This window comes from Abramis brama (assembly GCF_963993115.1).
Source record: "Abramis brama genome assembly, chromosome: 10".
In the NCBI taxonomy this organism is placed as follows: Eukaryota; Metazoa; Chordata; class Actinopteri; order Cypriniformes; family Leuciscidae; genus Abramis; species Abramis brama.
The window spans coordinates 18,021,175-18,039,790 of record NC_139972.1 but is presented as its reverse complement, the minus strand read 5'-3'; the positions used below and the strand labels follow the sequence as shown (position 1 = coordinate 18,039,790).

The window sequence follows — 18,616 nt, the reverse complement described above, 5'->3', positions numbered from 1 at the left end:
GCTGAACAGAAAGGAAGATATTTAGAAGAATGTCAGTAACCAGGCAATTTCTGGGTCCCATTGACTTCCATAGTAGGAAAAAAATATACTATGGAAGCCAATGGGACCCAGAAACTGACATTCTTCTAAATATCTTCCTTTGTGTTCAGCAGAAGAAAGAAATTCATACAGGTTTGAAACAACATGAGGGTGAGTATATGATGACAGAATTTTCATTTTAAAGTGAACTATTCCTTTAATATTGGGTTTCTTCTGGAATTTCCAATGGGTTTTTAGAAAGGCAGTTTTGGATTAATGAGTAACATAATATGGAGCTGATTTACAACATGAATTTCAGACAGTCATACTTCAAAGGTAAATTCTGAAATCAGTAGGCCTACTTTATATGTTATTAATACATTTGTAAGGACTAGGCTAAAACGTTCATCTGATTCCCGAAGCACAAAATTAAATTCATGTGGTAGTTGTCATCTTTTGTAGAAACTTGTAAGCAACTAAATACCATAGACTGTGTAAAAAAAAACTTGTAAAAATTGCCTTTTGGGGGCAATTTGCTTCTAGTCTTGACGGGAAAGATTCAGAATAATTGGAATGTACAAGTGCATGAGTCAAATGTACTATTGTATTTTTAGAATAGCCTACTTTTATAGTGAAGTTGAGTAAAGAATGTGAGAGAATGTTTATTTTTGTGTGAATTACTAAAAATGTACAAAAAATTGATTGAAAGGTTTCAAGGTTATTGTTAGGGTGCCAAGAAATCTTAGGGGGAAACACATTATTGTTGATTTAATATCTCCCAAAACACAAATATATTGGAGTTATTTATTTATACAAAAACAAAATCTGGAATTCTTTATTTTGACAAAGCTTTATAATTTCCATCCAGTCCAATGATATTAAAACAGAAATATGATTAAATATCCACATTCTGGGCAATCTACATTCTGTTTGGTTCGGTATATGACCCTAAAGAACATGCAGAGGGGGGCTGTCAGCTGTTAATAATCAAGTAGCTGGAGGCCACTCCGAATGACGTCAAGCATTCCTCGCTCACATCAGGCTCTCTCAGATCCAGCCCTGCCTCCGATCGCCTGTATACTCTTTCCTCAGATGCCTCCCTCATATTTTCCACTCTGAGCTTATTAATGTTAGAACATGATTCCTGTACTCTATCCTCAAAGGTCCAGGCCCCTCCAGGTGTGTGCAGACCACCCTTGGCCCTTGCTGTTTATATAACATCAAGCTAAGCTCTTTCATGTATACTCCATACTTTTTAGGAAGCACCAGGAAGAAAGAGATTCAGCCTGCACCCCCTACACCCTCATCTCAAGGATAAACATGATCTTTAAGTACATGCATACTTAAGCCTGTATGCATAGTGTCGGTGCCTGTTTCACATACCTGTATGACAAAACCAGAATATAACTTTATACTACAGGAGAGCAGGGATAATGACACTATTTTGTTTTTGCAAATTTATTCAGAAAATATTTTGCTATCTTGGACTGACATTTCATTTAAAAAATAATAATAATAAATTGGTACTGGGTATTTTAGCAAAGGATCTGTATGTGCATTAAATTATTACTGATATTATATTTAATGAGCAGCATTACATTTATGCCTACATGACAATCTGTTAATGTATTTCCATTTTTACTTCTCTCTATGTATATGAGGACACATAAGCGCCTTGGCTAAGCTGCATTTGCATAAATTACTTCACCATGTCTGATTAGATGTTATACTTGTGCTGTTGCTTCAAAAGTATAGTCATTACCTGGAAAAGAACATTTGTTCTTTGAATTAATCTCCGTTTGCTGTCTTGTTCCCTGATGTATTGTCCCAAAAATACATGGGAGAATCCATTCCTAACATGCAATTTTCTGCAATTTTACAGTTCAATTTTCACAGCTAAGATTTCATTTAGTGTATGGGAAATTACATATACACTGATGACCTTGAAAATAAAAAGATTGCTAAAAACACAGTACATTTGCCAAACTGGCATAAACATATTAACTGCAAGCAGATGAACTTATCCTGGTGGGTATGATGTCAGCAGTTAATTGGATGAATGTTCATCCAGTGGAAATACATTTAGCCTCACACCTCAACCACAGCCATCACTGTTCGTCCGATCAACTTCTAGACCATGGACCACCGACTTAGAATGAATGACTCATGCCTGAAGATGTGGGCTTGTGACAGGTTACAATTTAGATGGTCACCATTCAAATAGCACATGGATGTAGGCACAGTGAGGGAAAACAAAGCAAAGGAAGAGATCGGTGGCTCAGGGTCACAGAAAAAGAAGGACAGATTCAAGCAAGAGGATGCTTGACTTGCCATATGGTCCATTTGTGAAATGAACAAAACATTTGCAGTTAGTGGAAAAATATTATGTACTGTCCTTATTCTAAATAACCTTTGCTGTTGCAACCCTTCTTCATTGTAGACCAAATCTTGAGCATTCAGCTCCAATGTACAGATTTGAAATGGTCTGGGTTTTTTTTATGAAAGACACATAGTTTCACAGTAGACTTATCCCACTGTACAATTTTTGGGAACAGATTGTTTACAGAAATGAAGAAGAGAGTTCCCTTAACCATTCTGTAATTTTGCAACTTTTTACCAAAAAAAAAAAGAAAAAAAAAAAGAAAAGATTTTTGAAACTTGAACAGTATTTTACTGTATTTATGTACAATAAGCAAAGGATTATGTAAAAATATATGGTCACTTTAAATGTTTTCATTTGTAATGTTAACAACAAAATAAGATTCACTACATAATTTTTTACATCGGAAGATAACCATTTTTAAGAATGCAACAGCTAGTTGAAACTTGTTGATAGGAATTTAAGAACAACAAATTATTAGGCTAATTAATTTTGTCTAAAGGCCTGTTCACACCAAGGACGATAACTATAAAGATAACGATAGTTCTAAAAAAGTGTTCTCATTAAAGAATAGCAGAGTTCACACCACATCTAGAACGATAACGGCACAGAGAAACTATATTGTTGGAATCACTTTCAGAATGATTTTATTCAGCTGATGAACGATAAAAATATTGACAGCCAATCAGAAGCCATCCTGCGGTAACGAGCTTGACCATTTAAAGCGGCAGACAAGCACGCACGTAGAATAAACAGAACGATATGCTAATATCATTATAGTTGGGCCTTTAATCCATAGCCTATAGAGAGCCTAAGTCCCTCCCCTTCCGGTGGAACACCATGGGACCTTAATTCGGAAAAATATTGTATGGTAGTCAATGGCGAGAGACAACAAATATTTTGATCTCGTTTGAATTGTGCCCTGAATTACACATATGATGTTTGTCAATTTAAAAGATACATTTTAAAGTCAAGAAAGTCGCAGTTTGATGTAAAACTGTTGAGGTATAAGACTGTGAAAATGCGTAATTACAAAGACTACAAACCCAAAAGGCGCACTTGTGACGTCATACCTTTTCTCTCAATGAATGAAGCTAACTTTACTGAAGCTAACGTCTGTCATTTTTTCTATAGTCTTACATTATAATCGTAACGTTACGCCGTTACACTCACGCTGAGTGTTTTGTACCAGACTGCACACATACGAGCAACGGATGGGTGCGAGATGAGAGATGTAGTTCATTGAGCTTCACATAAAACTAAATGTTACTCTTCTGTTTTATGACAAACTGCGACTTTCTTGACTTTCATAATTATCTTTTAAATTGACAAACATCATATGTGTAATTCAGGGCACAGTTCAGACGGAATAAAAAGATAAGTTGTCTCTCGCCATTGACTTCCATACATATTTTTTCCGACATAAGGTCCCATGAGCCAGAAGCGGAAGGGAGGGACCTTATGTAGCCCCGCCCTTTTTCAGCGCTGCGCTCGTTGTCTTTTGACTTCCGGTCTGTATTTTCACAGCGATCTTGCATATTTATGAATGAACGGCTCGTTTTAAAATCTTCCCGGTCTACTGACATTTGTTAAGACATCTGCTTTAAACATTACAATCCTCATGATAACTTTCGTTAACATTAAGTAAATCCACTTCAAAAGCTAATTACTTCTGAACAGCAATGCCATAGAAATATACAGAGCGACTGCAAAAACGGAAGTTCAAAGACAATATTCTAAAGATGGCGGCGCCCTCGTTTCTCTGGCGCATAAGGTCTATATGGCCTTTCAACAGCACTAAAAAAATTAAAAAATTAATTGGTCTGTTGTTTATAAAAAAGACACACGGTTGCACATTAAATTCAGTGTAGCCTACAATGTACAATTTTTGGTTAACCAGAAAAGGTTTTTTGTGGAAATAAAAGAATGTTCCACTATCACAGTGGTAACACAAACCATTCTGCAACTATTTTGCAACTTAACAACAGGATTTTTGTTTAGCAAAAGATGAGCACAAGATTGCAAGTTGTTGATATAAACTGAAGATCAACAAAAGCAAATAAACTATGTTGTCTTGTTCTAGTTTTCCAAGAGCACTGAAGCAAAAATGCCACTTCTCCTCAGTGACGTGCTGATGACAGAAACTGCAGAACCTTCCAGAGCAAAGCACTTTTCAATCATCCATCAGATGATGTGCGGCCAACCTCCCCCTCATATTTGCACAGCTTATAAAAGTGCGTTGCTATGTTTGACGTGAACTGGGAGAAGATTTGAGGAGAGACCAGAAACGGAGCAGCTGCTGCCACAGTCCAATTAGCTGAGGCTCGTTCTGCTCTTCTGAATCAATTACTGCAGTCATTTAGCAGCAGAGGCAGACTATGGGCTGAGCTGACACATGCTGACGTCAAACCTGCGTCCCATAAGGCTGTGCAGGCGGAGGTGTGATAGCAGGGATGTGAAAGTGAGGGAGGGCAGGGGGTTGACTGCTCAAATCAAACCTTCTTGAAAGCTCTGAAAGCTGTTTCCCCCCCCCTTTTTCTGAGTATGGCAAAGACTTGCACTGACGTCACGGCGTGAGGCCTATAAGTGTTTAACAAAGGCGATGAAGAAACATGGTGCTGATGGTGTTTTTTGGGCCTGAATGTGCCCTGGATTACTGTCTGAACACAAGGGACTGCTTGCTCAAAAACCTTTTATCTTATGAAACAACACAGCAGAGTGTGATCTTTGAGGCAAAGGTCATGCAAGTGCTATTACGAAACCCATGCTGTAATGAGGTTATCGGTCTGGTCCAATTTTTACAGTAGACTTTCATTACACAATTTAAAACATTTATATTAGTCAGCCTTAACAAGCAACCAGAAAACCTTAGAAACTGCCTAACAACATGTTAAAACCACTCAGAACTCTTTAGTAACCAGCAATGCATTAACCACTCAGAACGCCCTAACAATCGCATAACAACTGATGAATAAAAATGCTATACTGTACATCAACATGTTTAAAACCTCTCAGAAGTCTTTGTGGCAACTAGAGCTGGGAATTGGCACAAATTGCACGATTCGATTTGATTTCAATGTCAATTCACAAGCTTTTCGTTTAAAATCCATTCGATATAGATTAATTGGAGCCTACCATGTACATGGGAAAAAAAATCTCTCAGCTAATGGTGTAAACTCTACAGGGAACCTAGTTGGTACATCACTATTTACGTATTTATTCATTCTTATGCATGGTATGGACTTGTTTTTTAGGTATCCACTTGTAGTAGATTATAATTAATATGTATACCGTGCACATTGTGTTATTTTAATTTATGATGTTTTTATGTATATTGTTACGTGACTCTACGTTGCCTCGTTTAATTGCCCCTTGTGGACAAATAAAGTGTTTTGAAAAATAGTAAACGCAAAAAAAACTCTGAACACCTTAATAACCACCTAGCAATACATTAACCACTCAGAACACTGTAGAATCCACATAGAAACATACTAATAAACACACAGAAAACCTTCACAATCACCCAGAACTTCCTAGCTACTGCACATCAACATGCCAAAACCCAGTCAGAACTCCTTAGCAATCCCCTAGAAACATCTTAGCCACCCAGAACACTGTATCAACTGCATAAAAACATGGTAAAAACAGTCAGAACACCTTAGTAACCACCCAGAACACCAAAGCAACTGGATAGCAACATTTAAATACAAAAACACTTTAGAACAACCACATAGAAACACCCTGGCAACAACCCAAAATATTCCACCATCAGGTTTTGCAGGGTTTTTTTTTTGTTTTTTTTGTTTTTTCAGAATTAGGTTAGTTACTATAATCAAATTTGAAATTATATGAAGCAGCTTCTAACTGATGTCAGGGTCAAGTTATTGTGTGTTTAACGCTCAATATTTATCCACATCTAATGATGAATACTTGAGGACACTTGAGTGAGTGCTCTTTTTCTAGTTTTGCTAGATAAATGCCCCACATTTAGAGTATTTCAAAATATTATCATTTGAGAATGCTTCATTTGAATGCGTGCCCACATAATATGCACATCCTCAGCAGAGATGTTGGTGTAGCCTCCAGTACTGTCAAGAGAATCCAAATCTTTTACATCAGGTTGCCATGGCAACGGGAGCAGATTGACCCATGATTCACTTGGTGGCTAATTGAAGTAAAGTCTGTGAGAGGGTCAGCCTGGATGCACAACTGATTTGGAGAGCAGTCCGGGAAATAGCGTGTGTTCAGAGCACTGGCTGCAGGAGCTGTCGATTAACCTTGAAAGGTTCTCAGCAGAGGGGCATGTTAATGAGCACCACGGGGTCCACCATGCTTAAACCACGTCATTTGACTTCACCTTGAGATATATTTGCTATAATTGTGGTATTTTAAACAGTATAATAAGAGTCTGAATGGGTTTTCTATGCTAAACTAGCTAGCTGCATTCACTTCTGCACTTTAGAAAGCCTATTATGACCATCTTGATACTAATAGTATTAGGCAAGGCAAGGCAAGTTTATTTATATAGCACATTTCATACACTGCTAATTCAAAGTGCTTTACATAGAAGGAATTAAAGTAGCCTAATAAAAAAAACATGGTGAGAATTAAAAATAATATAAAATATATTAAAACAGTTTAGAATAAGAATTCAAAAATCAAATACAGTGCAATCAGTACCACAGTATGTATGGACGTAGCACAGTAAGTTAATAAGTATTAAATTGCGGTCACATTTACCGTTGTTTGGGAAATTTTCAGTGCAAAATCCCTTTAAAATCCATTAAAGGTGATGTGGTCTGGTCACAGTATCAAAATTTTGCAAGCAAAAAAGGTCCATTGTCTGCATTGCCAAGTCTGCGGTTTTCAAACGGATTTGGTTTACTTTTACACTGTTGCTGAGAGTAGTTTTTGTAATCCACAAGTTGAAGCAAAACCAACCACCACCCCCTCCCCCGCCAAATGCAATTTTTATTGATTGGGCTAGTTTTGATTAGCAATTGGGCGGGTTTGGTAAAACCTGGCAACCCTGATTGTCTATTTGTCAATAGCAATGTATGAAGCACAACTCGCACAGAAACCATACTCAAACAGCTTAAACCTGTTGCGAAATCTGCAATGAGAAAACTTACGCTTTCAACCGAAATTCATAATTGTGTAGATTTCTATTGAACTGACTGGATTTTGTACACGAAAATTCGCTGAACATGCAGTAGCCTACTGCACTTTTATAATTGTAATCAATGCAATCAGGAATTTCAACAGCCGGCAGGGTTGCCAGGTCTGCACAACTAAACCAGCTCAATTGCTAATTAAAGGGGGAGGGGAAACAGTTTTAAACTGCTGTTTTCTGCTAATTTTGCAATGTGTTCATGCTGGTCACATGATTTTGGCTTGATGACCAACTGAAAGCTAGCTGCTAGAATTGAAAGTGACATCTAATGTGAGCTGTGCTTCATACATTGTTACACTATGGACAATTGACCCTTTTGCCCACACCTTTAATAGTATTTTACCTAGTTTATAAGCTGCATTGGATAAAGAATGAACAAATATAATGAATGTTTGCCATCGTTTATTGTTGCGGTGAGAAACTATTATTGATGCAAAATGAATGACTGACCTGGTCGGTCTGGAGTCTGAACACATGCAATAAAGTAAGTGATTCATAATGAAACTTACTGGAGGGAATCACCGTTTCAATATCAACTTTGAGGATGTGTCACTTCCTCTGTTTGGTCTATTGTAGTCATGTTCAGGTCTAGTTCTTTTTCTAGGTCTGATAAATGATAGCTTACTTATCAGCTGCCACCAACAACGAACCTGAATGGGATTTCACATGACTGGTGACTCACAGATATGATGTCAAGGAAGAGCTAAAAGCACATGCAGACTTTAGTTAAATCTCTATAGCCTAATTTACACAGTGATGCACACAGATCCTATGGAAACCATAATACTAACGTCACACAATCCCTGCCAAACCAATAGATCATACATATATAACTCAAAACTGTTGCAAGGAATAGCTTGACATAATACAACCTAATTTCTGGTAATGCCATCTTATCTCTTTCTACGCCAATATGACGTAAGTATGAAATACTCTGCCGCCAGAACTCAATAAAGAATGATTAAGCCCATTAGATTTACCTGCATGGCTAAGATGGTTTGGACATTAATAACCTAAAGAAGGAACATACCCCACATAATTGTGTAATTGAAGAGTAATGTGAAATGTATCAAATAAAAACATGTGAGATCAGTGTTCTTCCTTCTAGGCAAACTTACTGAGGTTCTTCCTCAACTGTGCAGATTTTTACTGAACAAACAGAAAGTATGCAAGTGATCCTCCAGGGGAAGATTTTTCTTTGTTAAACTTAAAGATCAATTATTTATTATTACTAATCAAAACATTATGTCAAAAGATTGAATAGTGACTGAACATGTTCAGTTATAGCTACTGTTTAAAATGTTCACCAAGGCTGCATTTATTTGATCAAAAATACGGAAAAAGCAGTGGGCCTACTATACAGTTTTCTATTTTAATATATTTTAAAATGTAATTTATTCCTGTGAAGCAAAGCTAAATTTTCACTGCTTTAGTTAAACTGCTGCAGTTTGAAACGGCTTGATTAGTCTGTTTTTCCTCCCACAGTATTTGTTTTTAACCATTCTAATATCTGATATATATTTCTGGTTCAATGTCAAAGGGGCATTAAATTGGACAAAAACCACTTCGCAGTAAAATCGGAAGAGACCAAAAGGGCACAACCTTTACCGGATCAGCCTGAATGAAATTGCCCTCAGCAAAACGAACCGTCAGAACAGCGTGTTCCCCTGAGCTGCGCGTGTTAGTAACCGTATTTACCGAAGACACGGAACACCTTAATCTCGGCTGATGAAAGCTAGCCACATTTAATTTGATTTAATTATGAAGCTTGGCAACTTGAAAGTGTTTGATCATTTTCAGAGTTGTTTTGAGTCATCGTGCCAGCAGCCAGGCTGATAGGAAAGGGCGCTGTTCATTGCCATAGAGACGCAATGTTCTTTACGGCGGCTGCTCCGTGTTTACAGCGGAAGATGGCAGCCGGTGATCAGAATAATGAGGGGTCACTCAACCCACACACATACATAAAACACACACACCCACACACACACCGCTCGTACAGCTCACGTGGACTCGGTGTAAGTGAGCAACAATAACGGTAAACACTGACACAACAAGTGAACTCTAACAGTTACTAACTACTGGTAAAATAACCGTTGCTTCCAAAGGCAACTTTAATTATATAATTCCATTTAATATGATATGAATGCTTGACCTTTGGTAGTTTAGTGCAAATGAATCAGTGAAAGCACACACACATTAGCAAAGGGAAGTAGCCATTATCCGTAAATGTCGGAAGTAAACAGTAGTGAAATCATTTACTGTAGGTGTTTACAAGCGAACGTACAAAACAAGTCGTGAAAAGACAATCAGGCAGCCTCGCTTTGTATGGCAAGCCGTTTTAACATTTAATCCTTAATACGTACTAATATCTATTTTCATGCTACTAGTAGACTACTTGATTTTTAGATACGAGTATTATTTATTCCAGGTACTAGTGCTTATTCACTAGTGCAATTTCTTTAGGTAGGCCTACTAACACCTATTCTTTAGTTGCTTATTCATTAGAACTAGTACCTAATGACTATTATAAAAAATATGTACTAATCATAATTGGAATACTAGTCAAAACTGAATAGTTGATATATGAATGACAGGTTCCCATACAAGTCAATGGCAAACATTTGAAATGTGTTATTAGTCACAACAGAATAGTAATAGTCATTATCGAAATAAGTACTAGCATCTAATGAATAAGTACTAGTATCTAACAAATAAGTACTGGTATCTAATGAATGAGTATCAGTATCTAATAAATAAGAACTAGTATCTGATGAATAAGTACTAGTATCTTTAAAAAGATACTGGTACCTAAAAATAAGCACTACTACCTAAAGAATAACTACCTAATGAATAAGTACTAGAACTTAATGGAATAGATCCTAGTATCTAAAAAATAAGTACTAGTAGCATGAAAATAGATACTAGTACATATTAAGGATTAAATGTTAAAACGGCTTGCCATACGCTTTGACATTGTCGTCTGATAGTGCAAAAGTGCCACCTTCTGGGCAACTTTGCACTTAACACACAAATGCTGTTTGGCAAAAAAAACAAAAAAAAAACAAATACGATTGTTGTAACTGGTAGGTTAAAGAATAAGGTATCATAGAATACAAGTATATTAAAAAAATATCTTTTCACTTAATTCAGTTACACACATGGCAGAAAAATACCTGAGTTTTTTCAATGGCAATAAAAATCGTTCAGTCTCACAAGGAATAAAAAACATTCAAACATATTTAAAATGTTCAGAAAATATAACCTCATAAAATTAGACAAATTCGCATGGATGCAAACATGTTGAAAAAGCCATCACGTGTCTGTTTGGAGAGGTATAAAGATCAAGTTATTGACAAGGTAGGTAGATTGAAAAGTCAAGCATCAGAGCTCTCCTCTGATCTCTCCTCGGTCGCCACTTTCCAGTTTTTCCGCTTTTTCCGCTGAGGCTCGGCCAGTGTGTCTATTTCAGGGGAGTCTCTCTTCCTGTTCGTTCTCGTCCTGGTGTCTGAACGGCTGTCCTCCGTGCTGCTGTCTTCTGTTCTGTCTCTGTGCTCCTTCTTGCTACGCTTGCTTTTACCTCCCTTCCTCCTCTGTTTCCTCTTCGCGGTGTCCTCCGCATCGCTGCAGTTCTCAGAGCCCGAGGCCACAGTTCTCCTCCTCTTCTTCTCTTTTTTCTTTTTCTTCTTCTTAGATGACTTCTTGGAAGACTTCTCTATGTCATCGTGTAGTTTGTTCTTGTGTTTTTTCCTTCTGTGTTTACTATCACTGCAGGCTTTTTTTCTGGAATAAATGAATATAATATATTATTAAATGAAAAAATATGCTGCTAGAATATTTCAATAATCTAATATATTTATTTTAAATCAATAATTCAATTCAATTACATTATATTTAAGATTATTTTATATTTTAGATTAAAGAAGCAAATTAAGTAACATCAGAATGAAACCAGGGGTCTTTAACCTTTGTATTTAACCTTTATCATGATGATTACATTGGAAAGCCACCAAAAACAATCATTAAGAATGTACATATATTTGTATATTACATTTTACTGCTAGAATATTTAGAATAATTTTAAAATTATTTATTTTTTAGATCAAATGAAAATGAATGACTCTATAACAGGGATCTTTAAAGGGATAGTTCACCCAAAAATGAAAATTCTGTCATTAATAACTCACCCTGATGTCGTTCCAAACCCGTAAAGATTTTTTTTCATCTTTGGAACACAAATGAAGATATTTTTAATAAAATGTGAGAGCTTCCTGTCCCTCCATTGACAGCATACGTAACTACCACTTTCAAGGTAAAAAACATGGCAGAATTTTTATTTTTGGGTGAACTAACCCTTTAACTTTTTTATTTACAAGCTAGTTACATTGCATAGCTATTAAAATAACCATGACTGATGTAAAGAGATATTTTGTACATTGCATTTTAATTGTACTTTCAATTAAATTTAATTGATTAAAAAAAAAAAAAAAGGTACAATCGTTTACATTTTTTTTATCCAAGATCAAAAATGCATGCCAATGTAATAATCAAACAATAATGGACCCCCTGCAGTAACACCACAGACCACGTTAAAGACCCCTGCTATTTAAAAACTCCACAACAATATGCTAAACATTTATGAGGTGGAAGGACACCTTACCCATCAGAATGAAATTCCTCAGGATAAAGCTCCTTAAAGCCACTGTGGCCCCACCTGAGGAGACGGAACATAGCTTTGTGATCACAGGAAATGCCTCTTGTTTCATGTTTCAAACATACAAAATAATTAAAACACCACAAGAACAAAAGCAAGCAGCAATACCTGTCAGGATCATTGGCTTCAAACTCATATAGTTTTCGCGTCCAGTATTGTGCCTCCCTCTCATCTCTCTCGGACATCACATCTTTCCTGTCTCCAAGCCGGTCTCGCATGGACCCCTCCGAGTTGTCCAAATTGCGGTCACAGTGCATGCGGCCCCTAAGTGAGAATTACATTTGTCACTAAAGAGAAAAAGACATCAGGAGCAATAAACAAAGGTTGTGATGCTTGTAGCCATCAGTCATCACCTGTGCTTTGGGAAATGAGTGGATGTGGCTTGGCGTTCAAGATCCCTCAATTTCCACATCTCAGACTCCTCTTGAATCTGCAGTTATAAGTTTAATCATTCCATGATTAATTTCATGATAGACTTCAGCTTATATACATCTGAAATAAAAATGGTTCATAAAAGTTCACACCTTGTTATGGGCATCTGTGTGTCTGATGACATTTCGGAGCAGCAGTTTACCCATAGACACCTTCGACATGCTATCAAACCTTTAAACAACATACCACAGCAGAGTTTAATGTTTCAAAAGCTTCATATATATACACGCTACATAACTATGATTAGAAACATGACTATGTCTGTTAGACTAATTTAGGAAGCTTATTGACTTTCACGTTTTTCCTAAATTCAAAAGGCCAAGCAAATGAGCTGGATATGAAAAAAAAGTAAAATAATGTCAAAATAAACATTATACTTGTCATGTTTTGTCCTTTAAACATGAGTATGGCAGCAGCTCTATTGACATTCACTATTGGCGATGTTTTCCTACTAGCTAACACAACCGTTCAGTTCAATTAAAGGCTTATTTAGTAAAAGTACAGTTTAAAAAAAGAAAAGTAAAGCAATTGTCCATATTAAGTAACACTATGTTTCAAAACAAAGTAAGGGATGAACTGACCTTTCTATTAATCAATAAATTTGAATTGTAGTGAGCGACGTGACCGTGGCATCAAAAACATGTAGATAACTTCCTGCACTGCCTACGCAAGTGAGTTACTTCAAAATACAAGTCGTGAATAAGTGACTTTCATAATAAAAGTCGTAATTTTACTCTTATACACATATAAATATATGAAAACTATCTGAAACTATCTGTTACCTGACTAACTATTTAAGTTACCTGAAAATTATTATTTTTTTACTAAGTTTTTTGATTCAAAGATAAACATCTATGATAAACAAAAATGACACACATTAGCAAAATATTATGGAAATTCTCAATTTTATTTGATTTGTAGGTTTTAGGTGCATAATGGCATGCACAATGGCATCAACATACCCTTGATGAAGAAATACATCACTCCACATTCTCATCCAGTGGAAACTGCATTTTAGCAAGGCCACAAAACTTTAACTGAAATTTTGATTACACTGGAATCCCCCAAACCGTTTCTGTTGCGTTTTCCTTACCCTACTTCCTTGAGACCTAAGAAAGAGAAATTACCTCTCAGCTAATGCAAAAACACCTATATTCATGATTTAAAGGGATAGTTCACCCACAAATTAAAATTCTGTCATTATTTACTCATCCTCATCTTTGGGACACAAAAGAAGATCTTTTTGATGAAACCTGAGAGATTTACAGGTTTAAAACGAAATGAGGGTGAGTAATTAAAGGTGCAATATGTAAGATTTTTATAATAAAATATTCAAAAAACACTTAAACAGTGTGATATATTTCATGCAGTTGTGTACTTACATTATCCCAAGAGATCATCATGGTTCACAATTATAGAATTATAGGCGAGTACAGAAAATCCAAAACACCGTAAACATAGATCAACTTAGGCAAGCAGGCTTTGGGAGAAATAAAAAATGATTAATATCGGCTTGCCGTTTTTAGTGTAATATTTAGTGCCATTACTTGCAAATACTGTGGGTTTGTTCAAATGTACTTTTAGTAGGATTGTTTTAAACATGTAAAACTGCGCAGCATTAACAGCATTAACCCAAATCATTTGACAAATAGTCACATATTATTAACAGGCTAATATAGCATTACATTTCACGTTCCTGGCAGCTAATTCATTACGATGACATAACATAGTGTGATCAAATGAACAGGTAATACAAAAACTAATTTATTAGCTGATATATCATTTATATGATTCGTGAATTCTATACATCTCTGGATGGTGAAAACGACATCTCCCATAGTTCCACTCTCCTTCATAGCGTCATCAAGCTTCGTCTTTGTTAATGTTTTGAAAAAATTACATATTGTAGCTTTAATGACATAATTTTCATTTTTCGGTGAACTAACTCTTTAATGAAATGAACCTTACTAAAGAGATTCATTAATCAACAGATATATATGTACTCCTATGATTTTATGTGAGAATTTGTAATATCTATTCATTTTAAAACAAATACAAAAACTAAGATATACATGTAGTAGACAGTAGAGTATAAACATTTATTGAAATTTGGAAACAAAAACATGAGACTCCATTCAAAGACTAAACAAGGAAGTAAACAATTTGCTGACATGCCTTGACAAGAAATGCAAACATGTTGACTAACCTGTCCTAAAATATGAGAGAAACACTTTCTCTTTTGAATTTCATGATATATACGCAGATCAGCCATGCACAACATTGAAGCCACCTGCCTAACATTGTATAGTTTCCCCTTGTGCTGCCAAAACAGGCATGCACTCAACAAGTCCTCTGAACGTGCACCTGTGGTATCTGGCACCAAGACATCCTTTAAGTCAATTGGCATTGACATTGACAATTGACATACTTTAAGTCCTGCAAGTTGCTAGGTGTGGCCTCCATGGATTTGTTGGTCCAGAACATCAGATGCTCTAATCAGATTGAGATCTGGGAAATTTGCAGGCCAACTTGAACTCTTTGTCATGTTTCTCAAACCATTCCTGAAAATTCTTTACAGGGTGCATTACCTGCTAAAAGAAGCCACTGCCATCAGGGAACACCATTGCCATGAAGTGGTGTACATGGTCTGCAACATGGTACTACATGTCAAAGTAACATCCAAATGAAGGACCCAAGGTTTCCCAGCAAAACATTGCTCAGAGCATCACACTGCCTTCTCCGGCCTGCCATCTCATCCTCAGGTAAATGACACATGCACAGCAATCCACTTGATCTAGAAGAAAACAGGACTCATCGGACCAGATGACCTTCTGGACCTCCAGTTCTGATGCTCATGTGCCCATTGTAGGCACTTTCAGCGGTGGACATGGAGTCATCATAGTCATCCTGACTGGCCTGCAGCTACGCAGTCATACACAGCAAACTGATGGACTGTGTTCTGACACCTTTCTATCATGGGCAGATTTTTCAGACTTGCTCTTCCGTGGGGTTGGACCAGACGGGCTATACAGCCTTCACTCCCTTTGTGCATCAATGAGCCTTGGATGCCCATGACCTTGACGCCGGTTCACCGGTTGTTCTTCCTTGCTCCACCCACTTTTGGTATAGGTAACCACTACCGGAACGCCCCACAAGACTTGCTGTTTTGGAGATGCTCTGACCCAGTTGTCTAGCCATCACTATTTGGCCCTTGTCAAAAATGTTCCTGCTTCCAACAAATTAAATTCAAAAATGGACTATTCACGTCTGTCTATTATATCCCTACCCCTGACAGGTGCTTTTGTATTGATATAATTAAGGTTATTCACTTCAACCTCATTTTTGTATATTGTTTGGCAGTCTCTGACAATGTTTTGGTCATGGCAACACACTGAAATGCCTTCATAATAAAGTATAACAGCATGTTTGTTCTTACACTTGCTGTTGAAAGTTAATAGTATATCAATCTGTCTAAATGAAACATGCATCTAAAGGGTCAACTCAATTGTAATGGTTATAGGCTTCATTTGTAAATGACTGAAACCAATAAGAAATATATAATTCATTAAAAACTGTACATTGAAACCAACAAATACCTGCATCATCAGTATAAGCTATGCCATTGTGATGTAAAGCTTAAAGATATTGCAAAAGTGGATGGGATTTTTGGAGCAGTGCCCTACGCAGAGTGAATGGTACCTCTTGTGCACGATTGAGTTTAATACAGTTCAAGGTTTTGCACCGTGTGCAAGCAGAACACGTATTGCTTCTTTTAATCCTATCGACAAGACCTGTATAAGATGTCACACTGGAGAAGCAGATCTTACTCACGTTTTGGATGTGCCCCACACTCACTATTTACTGGTCAGCATATTTGATACACTCTCTTAAGTATGTGAAGTATAATTGAAGCCATGTGCTGAATTTGCTATATTTGGTACTCCAGGTGATGAAACGAGTCTGACTCAAAGACAACTAAACATTATTGCCTTTGCATCCTTATTGGCTCGCAGACAGGGTTTTTTTTACATAGGAAATCTACAAACCCACCAAAAGCATCAGACTGGCTTCAGGATTTGATGTTATACCTTCACTTAGAAACGATTAAATATTCAATTAGAGGTTCCCATATATGTTTGGCAACCCTTATTATCATATTTCTCTGCCATAAACGTGCTTCCTGGGGAGTAATGGAATTTACATTGATATTGTGACTTTTTCTTTTCCACACACCTCTCTATATGTAGTCTTGTGGTGGTTGATGCTATAGGTACCTTTACATGTGTTAATATGTAGGGTTTATGTCATTAACTGTTGTATCACTGTTACACCTTTGATTGTGGTGTCCAACTATTTTTCTCTCTCTACATTTTTTATATTTTTTTTATTTATTTAACTATTGCTTATTTATTCATTTATTTTTAAAATATAATTTTGCTGTGTCATTATTAGCATTATTCTTGCTATTGTTATTAGTTTAATTATTTATTTATTTTATGTACCATTACTGTTCATTAACATCATCTAAGGCAGTTTGTTCTGGGTTGGTTGGGGAGGGATTGAAAATGTAAAAAAAAAAATGCAAACTCTGTGCTAACAATAGCATTTGTCTTTGGAATAAAAATAAAAAATAAAATAAAAAGTTTTTTTCACAATATAGAAAGATGCAAACAGGATATGTTTATCTGCAGGTTTGTGCAAGCACAGGATATGTGGTTGTCGCACTTAAGCTTGGTAAGTCTGCTAAATGAAATCGGTTCATGAGAAAAAGTTCTAAGATCACAAGAAGCACATTCAGTGTCAGGGTGTTTATTGAGAGCTCAATGAAACAGAATATGATGACTGACAGTCAGCAGATGTGGATCTTCTCATAGGAGCTGCAGTACCCAACAACAATATTGTGAAGAAGGGGCAGTCATTGCATCACCTTAAAAACAACAGAGTTGATATTAAATAGTAAAACAAAGATGGAAAAGACACTCACATGCAGTGTCTTTTTGATGACAAGATGGAAAAAAATGTTTCATGTGAGCAGTAATGGTATGCCTATCTTCAAAAACACAACAATTCTCTTTGCTGATGAAATAAAAAGAACATCTCAGCCAGAGCTATTGTAGTAACTGTAACACACACACACACACACACAGACAAAAGTAATAGTGTTATAGCATGCATATAGATGCTGTGTGTGAAATGTGAAGACATTATGTGAAATGTGCTATGAGAACAATAGGCCACAAACCTCTCCATACAGTTCATCCAAATTATCTTAAACAATAAATTGATGTTACAATTCAAATCTATATACATAAAGACATAAGGCGTTATTTCTGTCGAATTACCGTCCAAATTAGAAAAGTGCTCGAGTGGTCTAGTTAGGCTACTTCTTCAGGCAAGCGAGACAGTTCGCGAATTCCGTGATTCACCACTAGGTGAACAACCCTACATTCTTGATTCTTGAAAAGGTTTTTTCAAATCACAGATTTTTTTTTTTTTTTTTTTTTAAGTAAAGACGTACTTATCGAGCCTATAATTATATAATTAGCACCCTGATGAAGACCATAATTTAGTATTTTGCCGAGTTAAGAAAGAAGAAACAGGTTTTTAGGTGACCTAGGCTACATTTTGCAAGCATGCGGTCAGAAGCATCTCATTCAGGATGCAGACTAGACTTGACATGTTCACACAGGCTGCAGCTTTAATGCTAAAGTCATGTCATATGAGGGAAGAGGAGAATTTGTATAGACCAGCCTTTTGATCTTATATGCGCTAGAAACAGAGGGATGAGGTTAAAACGAATAAATATGCTGTGACTAGAGCAAAAAAAAAAAAAAAAAAATAGGTTACCATAGGTTCACAATAAAAAGGCATATCATGGAGATAAAGATGTACATTTTTTTCT

General features: G+C 36.4%; 1 protein-coding gene across 2 annotated transcripts; it reads right to left on the bottom strand.

Moving 5' to 3' along the window:
• Nucleotides 1–9,681: 9,681 nt before the first annotated feature.
• On the bottom strand, nucleotides 9,682–13,397 carry nkapd1 (NKAP domain containing 1). 2 transcript variants are annotated; one of them, XM_084126560.1, is made up of 6 exons: nucleotides 13,296–13,397; nucleotides 12,807–12,885; nucleotides 12,636–12,712; nucleotides 12,391–12,546; nucleotides 12,229–12,282; nucleotides 9,682–11,351 (listed from the first exon to the last, which is right to left on the bottom strand). In XM_084126560.1, the coding sequence occupies exons 2-6, from the start codon at nucleotides 12,873–12,875 to the stop codon at nucleotides 10,946–10,948; spliced, it is 762 nt and encodes a 253-aa protein (XP_083982686.1). In that variant the 5' UTR covers nucleotides 12,876–12,885; nucleotides 13,296–13,397; the 3' UTR covers nucleotides 9,682–10,945. The 2 variants fall into 2 exon arrangements, with proteins under 2 accessions (XP_083982686.1, XP_083982687.1); XM_084126561.1 differs by lacking the exon at nucleotides 12,807–12,885 and having other exon boundaries at nucleotides 12,636–12,774; nucleotides 13,296–13,382.
• Nucleotides 13,398–18,616: the final 5,219 nt, after the last annotated feature.